This window comes from Melozone crissalis, unplaced genomic scaffold (assembly GCF_028551555.1).
Source record: "Melozone crissalis strain CALT ecotype California unplaced genomic scaffold, PUWL_Pcris_2 ptg000441l_1, whole genome shotgun sequence".
NCBI lineage: Eukaryota > Metazoa > Chordata > Aves > Passeriformes > Passerellidae > Melozone > Melozone crissalis.
The window spans coordinates 89990-107316 of NW_026536165.1; the positions used below are offsets into that span (position 1 = coordinate 89990).

A 17327-nucleotide genomic window follows, 5' to 3' on the forward strand; every position below is an offset into this window, starting at 1 on the left:
CTTGCGGAGCCGCTGCTGCCGTCACTTTGTCGGGCGGGCTCTCTGTGTCGTTCTCTCTGTCGCTGTCGCTGTCGCGGCGATGTCACAGCGGTGTCACAGCGCGGGACAGGTGACCTGGTGTCGCATGCCCTCGTTGCAGAGCAGCGCGGCCGCGCGCTCGTCGCTGTCGCCGTGCTGGCACTGCATGTAGCTGATGCCATGCGGGGAGTACGAGTGGTGGGCACAGGCGGCGCACGGCCGGGGCATGGTGCCACCCGTGCTGCTCCTGCGGGGACAGCGCGGTGACATCGTCAGGTGGCACCGCCAGGGGGTGGGTGGCACTTGGGGAAGGGGGTTGGCACCGCCCGTGGTGCCACGAGGGGTTTGGTGGCGCTCGAGGGGGCTGGTGGCACCTATTGGCACCCCTTGGTGACCATCAGTGCCCTGTGCCACCCTCCTGTGCTTGGTGACACCCATTGGCACCCATTGGTGTCCCCCTGGCACTCACCCCTGCTTGGTGACACCCCTGGGTGTCCCTCAGTGCCCTGTGCCAATCATTGATGCCCAGTACAGCCCTGTGCCACTCACTGGTGCCCAGCACAGCCCAATTGTGCCCAGTAGAGCCCAGTACACCCAGTGCCAGTCACTGGTGCCCAGTGCCACCCCCTGGCACCCACCGGCAGTCTCTGCAGCCCCTCTGGCACTCCTGGCACTGGTAGTGAGTGATCAGTGCCCAGTGCCAGTCACTGGTGCCCAGTACAGCCCAGTACATCCCAGTATAGCTCAGTGCCAGTCACTGGTGCCCAGCACAGCCCAATACAGCCCAATACAGCCCAGTGCCACCCCTTGGCACCCACCGGCAGTCACTGCAGGTGCGCTGGCACTCCTGGCACTGGTAATGGGTGATCAGTGCCCAGTGCCAGGCACTGGTGCCCAGTACAGCCCAGTACATCCCAGTATAGCTCAGTGCCAGTCACTGGTGCCCAGCACAGCCCAATACAGCCCAATACAGCCCAGTGCCACCCCTTGGCACCCACCGGCAGTCACTGCAGGTGCGCTGGCACTCCTGGCACTGGTAATGGGTGATCAGTGCCCAGTGCCAGTCACTGGTGCCCAGCACAGCCCAGTACAGCCCAGTGCCAGTCACTGGTGCCCAGCACAGCCCAGTGCTACCCAGTGCCAGTCACTGGTGCCCAGTACAGCCCAGTGCCACCCCGTGCCCCCCTGGCACCCACCGGCAGTCGCTGCAGGCGCGCTGGCACTCCTTGCGCTGGTAGCGGGCGATCAGTGCCCAGATGAGCAGCCCCAGGAGGCTGAGCAGGAGCAGCGAGCCCAGGATGGAGCCCACGATGATGCCAGCCTGGCGCCCGCCTGGCACGGGGACACGGCTGTCACTGCCAGCCCCTGCTGCCACCGCGGGGCCACACAGGGCCACCACGGTGCCACCCAGGGACACTGCAGTGCCAGCCTGGAGCCCGGGGACAGCCTGGTGCCATCCAGAGCCATCCCTGATGCCACCCCAGGGCCACCTTTGGGACACCCTAGCACCTGAGACATCCCAGTGTCACCCTGTGTCATCCCCAATGTGTCCCCAATGTCACTCACAAGGTCCAGGGCTCAGGCTGAGCTGGCACACCCCAATGTCCCCATTGCCCCCAATGTCCCCAGTGTTCCCAATGTCCCCATTGTCACTCACGTGGCCCCGGGGCTCAGGTTCAGCTGGCACAGCTTAATGTCCCCAATGTCCCCAATGATGTTCCCAGTGTCCCCAGTGTCACTCACGTGACCCCGGGCTCAGGTTCAGCTGGCACACCCCAATGTCCCCAATGTCCCCGATGTCCCCAATATCACTCACATGGCCCTGGGCTCAGGTTCAGCCCTGTGTCCCCAGTGTCCCCAATGTCCCCAGTGTCCCCAACGTCCCCAGTGTTCCCAATGTCCCCAATGTCCCCAATGTCCCCAGTGTCCCCGATGTCCCCAATGTTCCCAATGTCGCCAATGTCCCCAATGTCCCCAGTGTCCCCAGTGTCCCAAATGTCCCCAATGTCCCCAATGTCCCCAGTGTCCCCAGTGTCCCCAATGTCCCCAATGTCCCCAGTGTCCCCAGCGTCACTCACGTGGCCCGGGGCTCAGGTTCAGCTGGCACACCGAGTAGCCCACGCGGTTGGTGACACGGCACTGGTAGGTGCCAGCGTGGCCAACGGTCAGGCTGCGGATCAGGAGGTCACCGGGGGCACGGCCTGGGACGGCACGGGTGGCATTGTCACCTCGGTGTCACCGGGCACTGTCACCTCGGTGTCACCTGCGCCCCCCGGAGAGGGAGAGCAGGGACACGAGGACATGGACAGACACAGGGATATGGGGACATGGACAGACACGGGGACATGGGGACACAGAGGGACATGGGGACATAGACACAGTGGCACAGGGACACACAGGGACAGAGGGACAGAGACACAGCGGCACACAGGGACGTGGGGACACAGGGACATGGACAGACAGAGGGACACAGGGACGTGGGGACACGGAGACATGGATGGACACACGGACAGGGACACGGGGACATGGACAGTCACAGGGACACACGGGGACACAGGGACATGGGGACACGAATGGACATGGACAGACACATGGACACGGGGACACACAGGGACACACGGACATGGACAGACACAGGGACGTGGACACAGGGACACAGGGACACGGACAAACGGACACGGACACACCGACCCCCTCCCCCCCACACGCACCCCCAGACAGGGCCCCCCCCCCCGAGCCCTTGCAGGGTGCCCGAGGGCAGAGACCCCTTAAACCCCCCCTGAACCCCCCCAAATCCCCCCCTGAGCCCCCAGACCCGCCTTGCAGGGTGCCCGTGGGCAGGGACACCCCCAAATCCCCCCCAAATCCCCCCCAAATGCCCCCCAAATGCCCTTGGTGCCCCTTTGTGCCCCCCGGTGCCCCCAGACCCACCTTGCAGGGTATCTGAGCACAGGGGCACCCCAAACACCCCCAGAACCCCCAAATCCCCCCCGGTGCCCCCAGACCCACCTTGCAGGGTGCCCGCGGGCAGGCGCCCCCCCCCGTAGCCCTCGGCCAGCTTTGCCCACTGGTACGAGAGGGGCGCGGTGCCCCCCCGGCTGAAGCAGCGCAGCAGCACCGACCCCCCCTCGATCAGCTCCCCCTCGCTCCAGCACTGCGGGGCCGCCGGCTTCTCTGCTGGGACACGGGGACACGTCAGGGGACACGTCAGGGGACACGGCAGGGGACACGGGGACAGCTCAGGGGACACCGGGACACGGGGACACGGCAGGGACACGGCAGGGGACACCGGGACACGGGGACATGGCAGGGACACGGGGACAGTGCAGGGGACACGGGGACAGCGCAGGGGACACGGGAACAGCTCAGGGGACAGCCCAAGGGACACCGGGACACGGGACGGACACAGCCCGGGACACCGGGACACAGGCAGGGGACACGGGGACAGCTCAGGGGACAGCCCAAGGGACACACAACAGGGGCAGGGGACACGGCAGGGGACACCAGGACACGGGAGGCACACGGGGACAGGGGCAGGGACAGCCCAAGGGACAGTGGCAGGGGACACCGGGACACGTCAGGGGACACGGGAGCAGGGGAGGGAACACGGGGACAGCTCAGGTGACACACAGACACAGCAGGGGACACGGGAGAGGACACTGGGACACAGCAGGGGACACCAGGACAGCCCAGGGGACAGCCCAGGGGACACCAGGACAGCAGCAGGGGACACGGGGACAGTGGCGGGGGACACCAGGACAGGGGCAGGGGACACCGAGGACATGTCAGGGGACACAGGGACACTGGCAGGGGACACGGGGACGCGTCAGGGGACAGGGTGACACATCAGTGGACACAGGGACAGGGGCAGGGGACACAGGGACACCAGCAGGGGACACCACCACAGCAACAGGGACAGCCCAGGGGACAGCGACAGGCGGGAAGGGGACAGGGACACACAGCCCGGGGAGCAGGGGGACAAGGGACAGGGGAGGGGGACAGGGACAGTGTCAGGGACAGCAGAGTGGACAGGGGACAAGGGACAGGGACACCACGAAAGGGGACAGAGGACAGGGAGGGATGGGGGACATGCAGGAAGGGGACAGGGACACCATCAGGGAACACCTGGAGGGGGACAGGGACCGAGGACAGCCAGGATGGGGGACAGGGGACACTGTTGGAGACACTCGGGGGACACCATCAGAGTCACCAGGGGCCACCAAGGAGAGGGGACACCGGGGAGTGTGGGGGGACAGGAGTCACCTGGGGCGGGGGGACACGGGACACTGTCAGGGCCACCTGCATGGGGGACAGGGGACATTGTCAGGGCCACCAAGGGCCACATGAAAGGGGCACAGGGGACACTGTCAGTGCCATCAGGGGCCAGTCAGGAAGGGGACCTGGGCGTGGGACAGGTGACACTGTCAGTGCCACATGAGAGGGCACAGGTGATGCCACCATAGGTGCCACCCGGGGCCAGCCAGGAAAGGGAGTTGGGAATGGGACAGGTGACAATGGAGGCCACATGAAAGGGGCACAGGTGACACTGTCAGTGCCACATGAAAGGGGCACAGGGGACATTGTCAGTGCCACCAGGGGCCACCCGAGAAGGGGAATTGGGAGTGGGACAGGGGACACTGCCAGTGCCACCAGAGGCCACATGAGATGGGCACAGGTGACACCGCCAGGGCCACATGAAAGGGCCACAAGTGACACTGCCAGTGCCACATGAGAGAGGCACAGGTGACACATGAAAGGGGCACAGGTGACACCACCAGTGCCACCAACAGAGAAATGTGACCATAAGGAACCAACGCCACCTCAGTACGGGGCGGGGGGTGGGGGACAGGTGCCACCGGTGCCACACAGGTGCCACATTGGTGCCACCGCGGTGCCACGTCGGGCGCGCGCTCACCTTGCACGGTGACGATGACCTCGTGCACGGCCACCGTGTTCTTCTTGACGCGGCACTGGTAGGTGCCGGTGTCGCTCTCCTGCAGGTCGGCCACGCGGATGGAGGCGTCGCGCTGGCCCGGGTCCGTCTGCACGAAGGCCACGCGGTCCTGCAGCCCCGAGCTGCCGTAGTTCACGTGGTGGTCCTGGTAGGACAGGAACTGGGGACACGGGGACGCGGGGACAGCGTCAGTGCGGCCTTGGGGACGCTGCGGATGGGGCTTGGGGGTGGGTTGGGTTTGGGTTTGGTTTGCTTTGGGTTTGGGGTTTGGGTTGGGTTTGGGTTGAGTTGGGTTGGATTAGGGTTTGGTTGAGGTTGAGTTGGGTTTGGGTTGAGTTTGGTTTGGGTTTGGGTTTGGCTTTGGGTTGGGTTTGGTTTTGGGTTTGGGGTTTGGGTTGGGTTTGGGTTGAGTTGGGTTGGATTAGGGTTTGGTTGAGGTTGAGTTGGGTTTGGGTTGAGTTTGGTTTGGGTTTGGTTTTGGGTTTGGGGTTTGGGTTGGGTTTGGGTTGAGTTGGGTTGGATTAGGGTTTGGTTGAGGTTGAGTTGGGTTTGGGTTGAGTTTGGTTTGGGTTTGGGTTTGGCTTTGGGTTGGGTTTGGTTTTGGGTTTGGGGTTTGGGTTGGGTTTAGGGTTAGGTTTGGTTTGGGTTGGGTTGAGTGGGGTTGGTTTTAGGTTGGGTTTGGGTTGGCTTGGGTTTAGGTTGGGTTTGGATTGGGTTAAGTTGGATTAGGGTTGGGTTTGGGTTGGTTAAGATTGGTTTGGGTTGAGTTTGGGTTTGGATTGGGTTGGTTGGGGTTTTGGTTGGGTTTAGGTCGGTTAGGGTTTGGGTTTGGGTTGAGCTGGGTTTGGGTTTGGGTTGGGTTTGGGATTGGGGTTGGGCTAAGGTTGGTTAGGATTAGGGTTGGGTTTTGGTTCTTGGGGTTGGGGTTGGGTTAGGGCTTGGGTTTAGGTTGGTTAGGGTCAGGCTTGGCTTAGGGTTAGGCTCAGCTCTGGGCCCGCCTGTTCCCGCCTGGCCCTGCTTGTCCTTCCCTCTCCCATCTGTCCTGTGGCTTCCCTGCCCTCCTCAGACCTCTATGTCCCTTCCTGTCCCTTTCTGGTCCTTTCCTGTCTCCTGCGTCCCTTCCTGTCCCTCCCTGCTCCTTCCTTTTGTTGCCTGTCCCTGATTGTCTCTGCCTGTACCAGTCTGTCCCTGCCTGTCCCTGCCTGTCCCTGCATCCCTGGCAGGGCTCCACCCCAGCCCAGCCCAGTCTGGTCCTTCCCAGACGCTGCCCGACCTTCCCTGCCCTGCCTGTCCCTGCCTGTCCCTGCCTGTCCCTGCCTGTCCCTCTGGCCAATCCCTGCCTGTCCCTGCCTGTTCCTTTCCTGCCCTTCCAGACCTTCCCTGCCCTGCCTGTCCCTGCCTGTCCCTGCCTGTCCCTGCCTGTCCCTCTGGCCAATCCCTGCCTGTCCCTGCCTGTTCCTTTCCTGCCCTTCCAGACCTTCCCTGTCCTGCCTGTCCCTGCCTGCTCAGCTGGGCTCCATCCCATTAATCCAATCCCAGCCTGTCCTGCTTCATCCTTCCAGACTCTGCCTGGTCCTTCCCTGTCCTGCCAAATCCTGCCTGTCCTGTCCGTCCCTGCCTGTCCCTGCCTGTCTCCCTTCATCCTTCCCATCCCAGCACTCCCAGACTCTGCCTGGTCCTTCTGTGCCCTTCCCAACCCTCTTTGTCCCTGCCTGTCCCTGCCTGCTCAGCTGGGCTCCATCTGATCCCATCCCAGCTTGTCCTGCCTGTCCCTCCTTGTCCCTTCCTGTCCCTGCTTCTCCTGCCTGTCCCTGTCCTGCCCAGCATTTCCAGACCCTGTCTGATCCTTCCCTGTCATTCCTGTCCTTTCCCTGTCCTGTCTGTCCCTGTTTGTCCCTGCCTGTCCCCCTTCATCCTTCCCATCCCAGCACTTCCAAACTCTGCCTGGTCCTTCCCTGCCCTTCCCAACCTTCCCTGTCCCTTCCCTGTCCTATCTGTCCCATTTGTCCTCTCTGTCCCTCTCCATCCCTCTCTGTTCCTCCTGTCCCACCTGTCCCTGTCTGTCCTGTCTGTCCCTCCTGTCCCTCCCTGTTCCACCTGTCCCCCTGTCCCTCTGTCCTTCTCTGTCCTGCCTGTCCCTCCCTTTCCCCGTCCCCTCTTTCTCCATCCCTCCCTGTCCCCTGCCTGTCCCCTCTGTCCCTCCCTGTCCCTCCTGTCCCTGCCTGTCCCCTGTCTGTCCTGTCTGTCCCACCTGTCCCTCTCTGTTCTCTCTGTCCTGTCTGTCCTGTCTGTCCTTCTCTCTGTCCATCCCCATCCCTCTCCATCCTTCCCTGTCCCTCCTGTCCCTGTCAGTCCCCGTCTGTCCCCCTCTGTCCCTCCCTGTCCCTCTCTGTCCCCTCTGTCCCTCTCCATCCCTCTCTGTCCCCTGCCTGTCCCCTGTCTGTCCTGTCTGTCCCTCTCTCTGTCCATCCCCATCCCTCTCAATCCTTCCCTGTCCCTCTCTGTCCTATCTGTCCCTTTGTCCCTCCTGTCCCCTCTGTCCCTGTCTGTCCCTGCCTGTCCCTCCTGTCCCTGCCTGTCCCCTGTCTGTCCTGTCTGTCCCTGTTTGTCCCACCTGTCCCTCTGTCCCTCCCCATCCCTCTCCATCCCTCCCTGTCCCTGCCTGTCCCACCTGTCCCTCTCCGTCCCTGCCTGTTCCCTGTCTGTCCCTCTCCATCCTTCCCTGTCCCTCCTGTCCCTGTCACTCCCTGTCCGTCCCGCCTGTCCCTCCCCTCTCATCTGATCCCCCCCTGCACCCCCCGATCCCCCCCTGGTCCCCCCATTTCCCCCGTTCCCCTCACCACGTTCTCGGGGCTGGGTCTCTCGGGGCTGATCTGGATCCACTCGATGCCCACGCCCTGGGGTCCGTTGTCCTCGGGCTCCAGGACATACGGACAGCCCAGCTTGACCGAGTCGCCCTTGGCCAGGTACAGAACCTCGCGGCCCTTGCCGTTGATCCTGACGGCCACCAGGAGAGCTGGGGACAGAATGACATTGTCACAGCCCGACAATGGCATCGTCACCCCTCGAAATGGCATTGTCACGCCCAAAAATGGCACTGTCGCTTCCCAAAACAGCACTGTCACATCCAGAAATGGCACTGTCACATCCAGAAATGGCACTGTCACCCTCCAAAACAACACTGTCACTCCTCAAAATGGCATGGTCACACCCCGGCATGGCATCGCCGCACCCTGGCATGGCACCGTCACACGCCCAAAATGGCACTGTCACATCCAGAAATGGCACTGGCACCCACAAAAACAGCACTGTGACCCCCAGAAATGGCACTGTCACACCCCAAAATGGCACTGTCACACCCTGAAATGGCACTGGCACCCACAAAAACAACACTGTGACTCCCAGAAATGGCATTGTCACACCCCAAAATGGCACTGTCACCCCTCAAAATGGCACTGCCACATCCGGAAATGGCACTGTCACCCCCCAAAACAGCACTTTAACCCCCAAAATGGCACTGTCACATCCAGAAATGGCACCGTCACAGCCCGACATGGCATTGTCACACCCCGACATGGCACTGTCACACCCTGACATGGCATTGTCACACCAGAAAATGGCACTGTCACCCCCAGAAATGGCATTGTCACACCCCCAAATGGCACTGTCACACCAGAAATGGCATTGTGACCTTCCAAAATGGCACTGTCACCCCCCAAAACAGCACTTCAACCCCCAAAATGGCACTGTCACCCCCAGATATGACACTGCCACCCCCTGAAATGGCACTGTCACCCCCAAAATGGCGCCCAGAGCACCCCACACCTGCAGCTCCTGACGCACGAGGAGCAGGGATGGGGCACAGGGACCCCAAACCTGTGCCCTGACACACCTGCAGCCCCAAAAATGCCACACCTGGCAGCTCCTGACCCCACACCTGCTGCCACAGAACCCCACACCTGAAACCCCAAAGATGCCACACCTGGAAGCACCAAAGACCCCACAGCTGCAGCTCCTGACCCCACAGCTACAGCCCCAAAAACCCCACACCTGAAACCCCAAAGACCTCACACTTGGCAGGTCCTGACCCCAAACCTGCTGCCACAAAACCCCACACTTGCAGCCCAGAAACCCCACATCTGCAATCCCAAAACCCCCCACATCTGCAGCCCCAAAAACCTCACATCTGCAGCCCCAAAAATGCCACACCTGGCAGCTCCTGACCCCACACCTGGCAGCCCCAAAGATGCCACACCTGGAAGCACCAAAGACCCCACACCTGCAGCCCCAAAAACTCCACACCTGAAACCCCAAAGACCCCACACCTGCAGCCCCAAAAACCCCACACCTGCAGCCCCAAAAACCCCACACATACAGTCCCAAAAATTCCACACCTGAAACCCCAAAGATGCCACACCTGGAAGCGCCAAAGAACCCACAGCTGCAGCCCCCAAAAGCCCACACCTGTAACCCCCAAAACACCACACCTGCAGCCCCAAAAATGCCACACCTGGCCGCCCCAAAACTTCCACACTTGCAGCCCCAAAGACCCCACACCTGGCAGCTCCTGACCCCACACCTGGCAGCCCCAAAAACTCCACACCTGAAACCCCAAAAACCTCACACCTGTCAGCCACTGACCCCACATCTACAGCCCCAAAACTCCCACACTTTCAACCCCAAAAACCCCACACCTGAAACCCCAAAGACCCCACATTTGGCAGCTCCGGACCCCACACCTGCTGCCACAAAACCCCACACCTGGCAGACCAAAAGAACCCACACCTGGCAGCCCTCAACCCCACACCTGCAGCCCCAAAAACCCCACACCAGCAACCCCAAAGACCCCACACCTGGCAGCCCCAAAGATGCCACACCTGGCAGCTCCTGACCCCACACCTGCAGCCCCAAAAACTCCACACCTGAAACCCCAATGACCCCACACTTGGCAGCCCCAAAAACCCCACACCTGGCAGCCCTCAACCCCACACTTGCATCCCCCGACCCCACACCTGCAGCCCCAAAAACCCCACACCTGAAACCCCAAAGACCCCACACCTGAAACCCCAAAGACCCCACACCTGCAGCTCCCATCTCCCACCCTGGGCACCCGCGGGGACTGTCCCGGGTGTGTCTTGGTCCCCTCGGTGACAGCCCCAGTGACAGCCGGGGCTCGGTGCCACCAGCACAGGACCCTGGTGGTGGCCACAGGTGTGACAGGGGCTGCAGGTGTGCCCAGGAGCCCCAGGCGTGACAGGATCCACAGGTGTGCCCAGGGTTGCGTGTGTGCCCAGGAGCCACAGGTGTGACAAGGGTCACAGGTGTGACAGAGGCTGCAGGTGTGACAGCAGCCCCAGGTGTGTGCTCAGAGCCCCAGGTGTGCCCCAGGTGTGCCCAGAACCCCAAGTGTGCCCAGGAGCCCCAGGTGTGACAGGAGCCCCAGGTGTGATAGGATCCACAGGTGTGCCCAGGGTCGTGAGTGTGCCCAGGAGCCACAGGTGTGACAAGGGCTGCAGGTGTGACAGCAGCCCCTGCTGTGCCCAGAGCCCCAGGTGTGCCAGAGCCCCAGGTGTGACAGGAGCCCCAGGTGTGCAACAGGTGCGCCCAGGTGTGCCCAGGTGTGCCCCAGGTGTACCCCAGGTGTGCTCAGGTGCTCCAGGTGTACCCCAGGTGTGCCCCCAGAGCCACAGGTGTGACAGGAGCCCAAGGTCCAGGTGCCAGGTCCAAGGTGCCAGGAGCCCCAGGTGTGCCCAGGAGCCCCAGGTGTGCCCCAGGTGTCCCCCAGGTGTGCTCAGGGTCGCATGTGTGCCAGGAGCCCCAGGTGTGCCCAGGAGTCCCAAGTGTACCCTAGGTGTGTGCCCAAGTGCCCCCAGGTGTGCCCCAGGTGTGATAGGAGCCCCAGGTGTGCTCCAGGTGTGCCTAGGGCTGCAGGTGTGCCCAGTACCCCAGGTATGCCAGGAGCCCCAGGTGTGCCAGGAGCCCCAGGTGTACCAGGAGCCCCAGGTGTGCCCAGGAGCCCCAGGTGTACCAGGAGCCCCAGCTGTGCCCAGGAGCCCCAGGTGTGCCAGGAGCCCCAGGTGTACCAGGAGCCCCAGGTGTGCCCAGGAGCCCCAGCTGTGCCCCAGGTGTGCCCAAGTGGTGCCCCGGGTGTGCCCAGGTGCGCGTCCCTCACTCCGCCCCGCGGTGCCCGCTCGTACCTGGCATCATCCCGAGCAGCAGCAGCAGCAGGCTGGCGCCGTGCCGTGCCATGGCGCCGCGCACGAGGAGGAGGAGGAGGAGGAGGAGGAGGAGGAGGAGGAGGAGGGTGCAGGAAGGCTCCGAGAGCAGCCGGCCCGCGCGGGGCCCTTTTAGGCGCTGTGCCGGGGCCGCTCCTCCCCGTGGCGAGGATTCCTGCGGGATGAGTGAGTGGCTCCGAGCTGTGCGTGGCTGCCGCCCTGCTCCGCTCGCACCCCCTAATTAGGGAGCGCCCGGCCCGCCGGACCCCGGCCGGACACCGGGGGACAGCGAGGGGACACTGGGGGGACAGCGGGGACAATGGGACGGGGGTGGCGGCTCGGTCACGCAGGGTGCGGGACTCGCAGGGATTAAAGGTGTGGCTGGAGTGGGGTTTAAGGGATGCAGGTCCGTCCTACGGACCGGCCCCGGGCACCGGGCACCGCACCGGGCACACACCGGGCACCGGGCACACACCGGGACCATGGGGACCGTGTCCTTGTCCCCTGCAGTTCCATCTCTGCCATGTCCCCTCTGTCCCCTCTCTATGGCAGGGACAGGGACACGGTCAGGGGGACAGGATGGAGATGGGACAGTGACACCTGGCACTGGGTGGCACCCATAGGGACAGTGACAGTGGCAGTGGAGGAGATGGGACATGACAGGGATGGAGGAACTGGGACAGGGACATGTCAGGGATGGAACTGTTGGGGACGGTGACAATGGCAGGGATGGAGGAACTGGGAAACTGGGATGGTGGCACATGGCACTGGATGGAGGAGCCATTGGGGACAAGGACAATGGCAGGGATGGAGGAGATGGGACAGGGCGGATGGAGGAACTGGGATGGTGACAAATGGCACTGGATGGCACCCATGGGGACAGGGACAGTGGCAGGGATGTCACTCCCACACAGTGACAGTGGCAGGGATGGAGGAGCTGGGACAGGACCGCAGCAGTGGACAAAGTGTTGGGGACAGGGAGGTGACAACAGGGGCAGGAGATGGGACAGGAACAGAGGAATGGATGGAGAAGTTGGGACAGGGACATGGCAGTGGATGGAGGAGCTGGGACAGTGACACCTGGCACTGGTTGGAACCCATGGGGACAGGGACAGTGGCAGGGATGGAGGAGCTGGGACAGGGCCATGTGACAGTGGGTGACAGTGACCCTGCCCCAGTGTGTGACCCCCTCTTGGTGCTGTCACCCCTTTTCTTCCTGTGCCCCCCTCTCCGTGCCTTGTCCCATTCTGTGCCATGTCCCCATTCTGTGCCATGTCCCCATTCTGTGCCATGTCCCCTTTCAGTGCCATGTCCCCATTCTGTGCCATGTCCCTCCGCAGTCCCATGTCCCCCCTCAGTGCCATGTCCTCTCTCAGTGCCATGTCCCCATTCTGTGCCATGTCCCTCCGCAGTCCCATGTCCCCCCTCAGTGCCATGTCCCCCCTCAGTGCCATGTCCTCTCTCAGTGCCATGTCCCTCCGCAGTCCCATGTCCCCCCTCAGTGCCATGTCCTCTCTCAGTGCCATGTCCCCCCTCAGTGCCATGTCCCCTCTCCGTGCCATGTCCCCACTCTGTGCCATGTCCCCCCTCAGTCCCATGTCCCCCCCCACTCCATGTCCCCTCAGTGCCATGTCCCCATTCCATGCCATGTCCCCTCAGTCCCATGTCCCCCCCCTCCCTGCTCCATGTCCCATCTCCAGTGCCATCCCCGTCCCATGTCCCCCCTCAGTCCCACGTCCCCCCCCGTTCCGTGTTCCCTCTCCGGTGCCACCCCCGTTCCATCCCGGCCCCGCCCGGCCCGGCTCTGCCCCGGGGCCGCTCTCGGCCCTTCCGCCGTTCCGGGACCGCCCGGGCCGGCTCTGCCGCTGTCCCGACGGGGCCAAACCCCGGCCCCGGGGCCACCGAGTGCTCCAGATCCCGCCGCGCTCCCGGCCCGGCCCCGCTCGGAACGGAACGGCCCGGAACGTGCGGGGCTGCGGCCGGCACGGGGGGCACCGGGACCGGGACAGGGACAGGGACCGGGCAGGGCTGCACAGGGCGGGAGCCACACGGGGGACACGGCCCGAGAGGGGACACGGGAGGGGGGGGACATAGGAGGGACATTGAGAATGGACATTGGGAGTGGAAAATAGAGATGGAAAATGGAGGCGGACACTGAGGTGGACGATGGAGGTGGACACTGAGGTGGACACTGAGGTGGACATGGGGGATTGAAAATACGGATGGAAAATGGGGGTGGACAATGGGGGTGGACACTGGGGTGGCCAAGGAGGGTGGAAAATAGGAGTGGACAATGGGGATGTAAAATAGGGATGGAAAACAGAGGTGGACAATGGGAGTGGACATTGAGAATGGACATTCGGGATGGACATGGGGGTGGACAGTAGGGATCGACAACGGGGGTGGAAAATAGAGGTGGACATCAGGGGTGGACATTGGGGATGGACGCCAGGAGTGGACACTGGGGATGGAAAATAAGGGTGGACACTGGGGGGGACAATGAGGGTGGATATTGAGAATGGACACTGGGGGTGGATATTGAGAATGGACAATGGGAGTGGACATTGAGAATGGAGTGGACATTGGGGGTGGGCACTGGGATGGAAAATAGGGATGGAAAACGGGGATGGACCGTGGGGGGGACATTGGGGGTGGACACAGGTGTGGACATGGGGTGGACAACGGGGTGGACATGAGGGTGGAAAATTGAGGTGTAAAATAGGGGTGGACAATGGGGATGGACATTGAGAATGGACATTCGGGATGGACATTGGAGGTGGAAATTAGGGGTGGACACCAGGGGTGGACAATGGAGCAGGACAATGGGGATGGAAAATGGGGTCAGACAATGGGCATGGACACCAGGGGTGGGCAATGGGGGTGTAAAATAGGGGTGGACATTGAGAATGGACATTGAGAATGGACATTGAGAATGGACATTGGAGGTGGAAAACAGGGATGGAAAACAGGGGTGGACATTGAGAATGGAGTGGACATTGAGAATGGACATTGAGGTGGAAAATAGGGGTGGAAAATAGAGGTGGACGTTAGGGCTGGACACCAGGACTGGATACTGGAGATGGAAAATAAGGGTGGACACAGAGGTGGACACTGAGAATGGACATTGGAGGTGGAAAATAGAGATGGAAAAGGGGGATGGACACAGGATGGACACTGGGAACGGACAATGGGGGCGGACATTGAGAATGGACATTGTGAGTGGAAAATAGGGGTGGACATGGGGTGGTCATTGGGGGTGGACACCAAGGTGGACACCAGGGTGGACATTGGAGGTGGAAAATAGGGATGGAAAATGGGGATGGACAATGGGGTGGACATTGAGAATGGAGTGGGCATTGGGGAGGACAATGGGGATGGACATTGAAGGTGACACTGGGGATGGACACGAGGATGGACACTGGCAGTGGGCATTAAGGATGGACACCCGCATGGACAGAGAAGGTGACATTATGGCTGGACACTGGCAGTGGACACTGGTACCGGACACTGGGGCTGGCACAGAGCCCCACCGAGGAGGTGACATTGGTGACAGAGGAGGTGCCACTGGTGACAATGGCCTGGCTGTCCCCGAGAGCTCGGTGACCCCAGCAGCTTCCTCACCCTGAGGTGACACATCTGCCCCCATCTGTCCCCCGGTGTCACACGGGACAAGGACCACAAGGGACGAGGATGCTGCAGGCTGCGCCAGCTCCTGGCGGTGTCCCCATGGTGTCCCCGTGGTGTCCCCAAACTGTCCCCACGTCGTCCCCACGCTGTCCCCTCGCTGTCCCCATGCCAGCCCTGCCCTCCCCAGCCCCGGTTGTTTTCCAGCTGCTCCTGGAATTAATCAGAGCCGCTCCTGCCGTCCCCATCCCCATCAAAGGCGACACCTCCGCGTCACCCGCGGTGGCCCCGAGGGGACAGAGGTGGCACCGCGGTGACAAAAGTGGTGCTGGGGGTGAGGGGACCCCGCCGAGGTGGCACTGGGGGTGGCACCGAGGGGACACAGGAGCCTCGGGGCTGCTCCGGCCCTGGGGCTGCTCCCCGGGTGAGGGAAGGGTGGAAAAGCAGCACGGGCTGGAAAAACACGGTTTAATTAAAAGCATCGCTTAATTAAAGCCGGCGTTTAATTGAAAACAGGTTAAAGAGGCGGAGAATAAATGGGTTGCAAACGTGGGTTAAAAAGGGGTTGCGGAGGTGGGTGGAAATGGGTTGAAAATGGGTAAAAAGTGGGTTAAAAATGGATTAAAAATGGGCAAAAGCATGGATAACGTGGATGAAAGATGGGGTAAAAATATGGATTTAAAAAATGGGTAAAAATGGGTAGAAAACATGGATAATGTGGATGAAGTATGGGTTAAAAATATGGGTAAAAATGGATAAAAATGGGTTAAAATGGGTAAAAAACGTGTATAATGTGGATAAAGGATGGGTTAAAAATATGGGTAAAATGGGTAAAAAATGTGTATAATGTGGATAAAGGATGGGTTAAAAATATGGATAAAAATGAGTTAAAACATGGATAAAGAACAGGTTGAAATGGATAAAAAAATGGGTAAAAAATGTGTATAATGTGGATAAAGGATGGGTTAAAACATGGATAAAAAATAAGTTAAAAAGATGGATAAAAATCAGGTTAAAATGGATAAAAAATGGGTTAAAACCATGGATAAAAACCAGGTTTAAAACGTGGATAAAAGGTAAAAAATGTGGATTAAAAAGGTGTTAAAAACATGGATAAAAGATGGGCTGCAGCCACCAGGATGGCACAGGGTCCTCAGGGTGTCCAGGGTGTTTTTTGGGGCAAAAATCCACTTTTCCCCCTGTATTTTGGTACTAAAATTCCCTTTCCCCCTCTGTATTTTGGGATAAAATTTGCTGTATTTTGTGACTAAAATCCACATTTCCCCCCTGTATTTTGTGACTAAAAGTTGCTTTTCCCCCACGGTATTTAGGGACTAAAATCCACATTTCCCTGCTGTATTTTGGGGCAAAAAGTCGCTTTTCTCTTCAGTGTTTTGATACTAAAATCTCCTTTTCCCCCTCTATTTTGGGACTAAAATCCTCTTTCCCCCACTGTGTTTTGGGGTAAAAAGTCACTGTATTTTGTGACTAAAACCCTCTTTCCCCCCTGTATTTTATTACTAAAACCCCCTTTCCCCCCCTTTATTTTATGACTAAAAGCCACTTTCCCCCCCTGTATTTTGGGATAAAAAGTAGCTGTAATTTGGTACTAAAATCCCATTTCCCCTCTGTATTTTGGGACTAAAATCCACTTTCCCCCTCTGCATTTTGTGAATAAAATCCACATTTTTCTGCTGCATTTTATGGCTAAAATCCACTTTTCCCTGCTGTATTTTGGTGCTAAATTCCATTTTCCCCTCTGTATTTTGGGACTAAAATCCCATTTCCCCTCTGTATTTTGTGACTAAAATCCACATTTTCCCTCTGTATTTTGTGACTAAAATCCACTTTTCCCCCTCTGCATTTTGTGACTAAAATCCACATTTTTCTGCTGTATTTTATGGCTAAAATCCACTTTTCCCTGCTGTATTTTGGTGCTAAATTCCATTTTCCCCTCTGTATTTTGGGACTAAAATCCCATTTCCCCTCTGTATTTTGTGACTAAAATCCACTTTTCCCCCTCTGTATTTTGTGACTAAAGTCCCCTTTCCCCCACTATATTTTGGGACTAAAATCCACATTTTCCCGCTGTATTTTGTGACTAAAATCCACTTTCCCCCCTCCGTACTTTGTGACTAAAATCCACATTTTTCTGCTGCATTTTATGGCTAAAATCCACTTTTCCCTGCTGTATTTTGGTGCTACATTCCATTTTCCCCTCTGTATTTCGGGATCAAACGCCTCTGCCGGCCGCAGCCCCGCGGTGACGGCACCGGGGCCGCGTCCCCCGGGGGCGGTGACACCGGGGTGACACCGGGGTGACACACGGGGGGGACGCGGCCGCGGGAACCGCGCGTGTGTCACCCTGGGAGCGGAATGGGAGCGGAATTCCAGCCCCGGGCGGGACGCGGCTCCCAGCGAGGGAATGGCCGGGGCCGGGATTTCAGGAATTCCTCGGCTGGAAAAAATGGCTGGGAGCAGCTGTGGGGTGGGATAAATGGAGTGAAAAATAAATG

At 60.1% G+C, this 17327-nt stretch overlaps 1 protein-coding gene across 1 annotated transcript; it reads right to left on the minus strand.

The window, feature by feature from the left end:
• Positions 1 to 93: 93 nt before the first annotated feature.
• On the minus strand, positions 94 to 11221 carry VSIG8 (V-set and immunoglobulin domain containing 8). The gene is made up of 8 exons (XM_054294993.1): positions 11170 to 11221; positions 7813 to 7988; positions 4934 to 5132; positions 4282 to 4317; positions 3028 to 3195; positions 2093 to 2219; positions 1215 to 1367; positions 94 to 265 (listed from the first exon to the last, which is right to left on the minus strand). The coding sequence occupies exons 1-8, from the start codon at positions 11219 to 11221 to the stop codon at positions 94 to 96; spliced, it is 1083 nt and encodes a 360-aa protein (XP_054150968.1).
• Between the last annotated feature and the right edge of the window lie 6106 nt (positions 11222 to 17327).

Excerpts from the sequence above, each read along its gene's own strand:
- VSIG8 (XM_054294993.1), bottom strand. The coding sequence starts at position 11,221 with ATGGCACGGCACGGCGCCAGCCTGCTGCTGCTGCTGCTCGGGATGATG. Across the intron at positions 7,989-11,169 it reads GCTGCTCGGGATGATGCCAG|CTCTCCTGGTGGCCGTCAGG; the intron begins GTACGAGCGGGC and ends TTCTGTCCCCAG. Across the intron at positions 1,368-2,092 it reads CTGAGCCCCGGGCCACGTGA|CCGTGTCCCCGTGCCAGGCG; the intron begins GTGACGCTGGGG and ends TGGCAGTGACAG.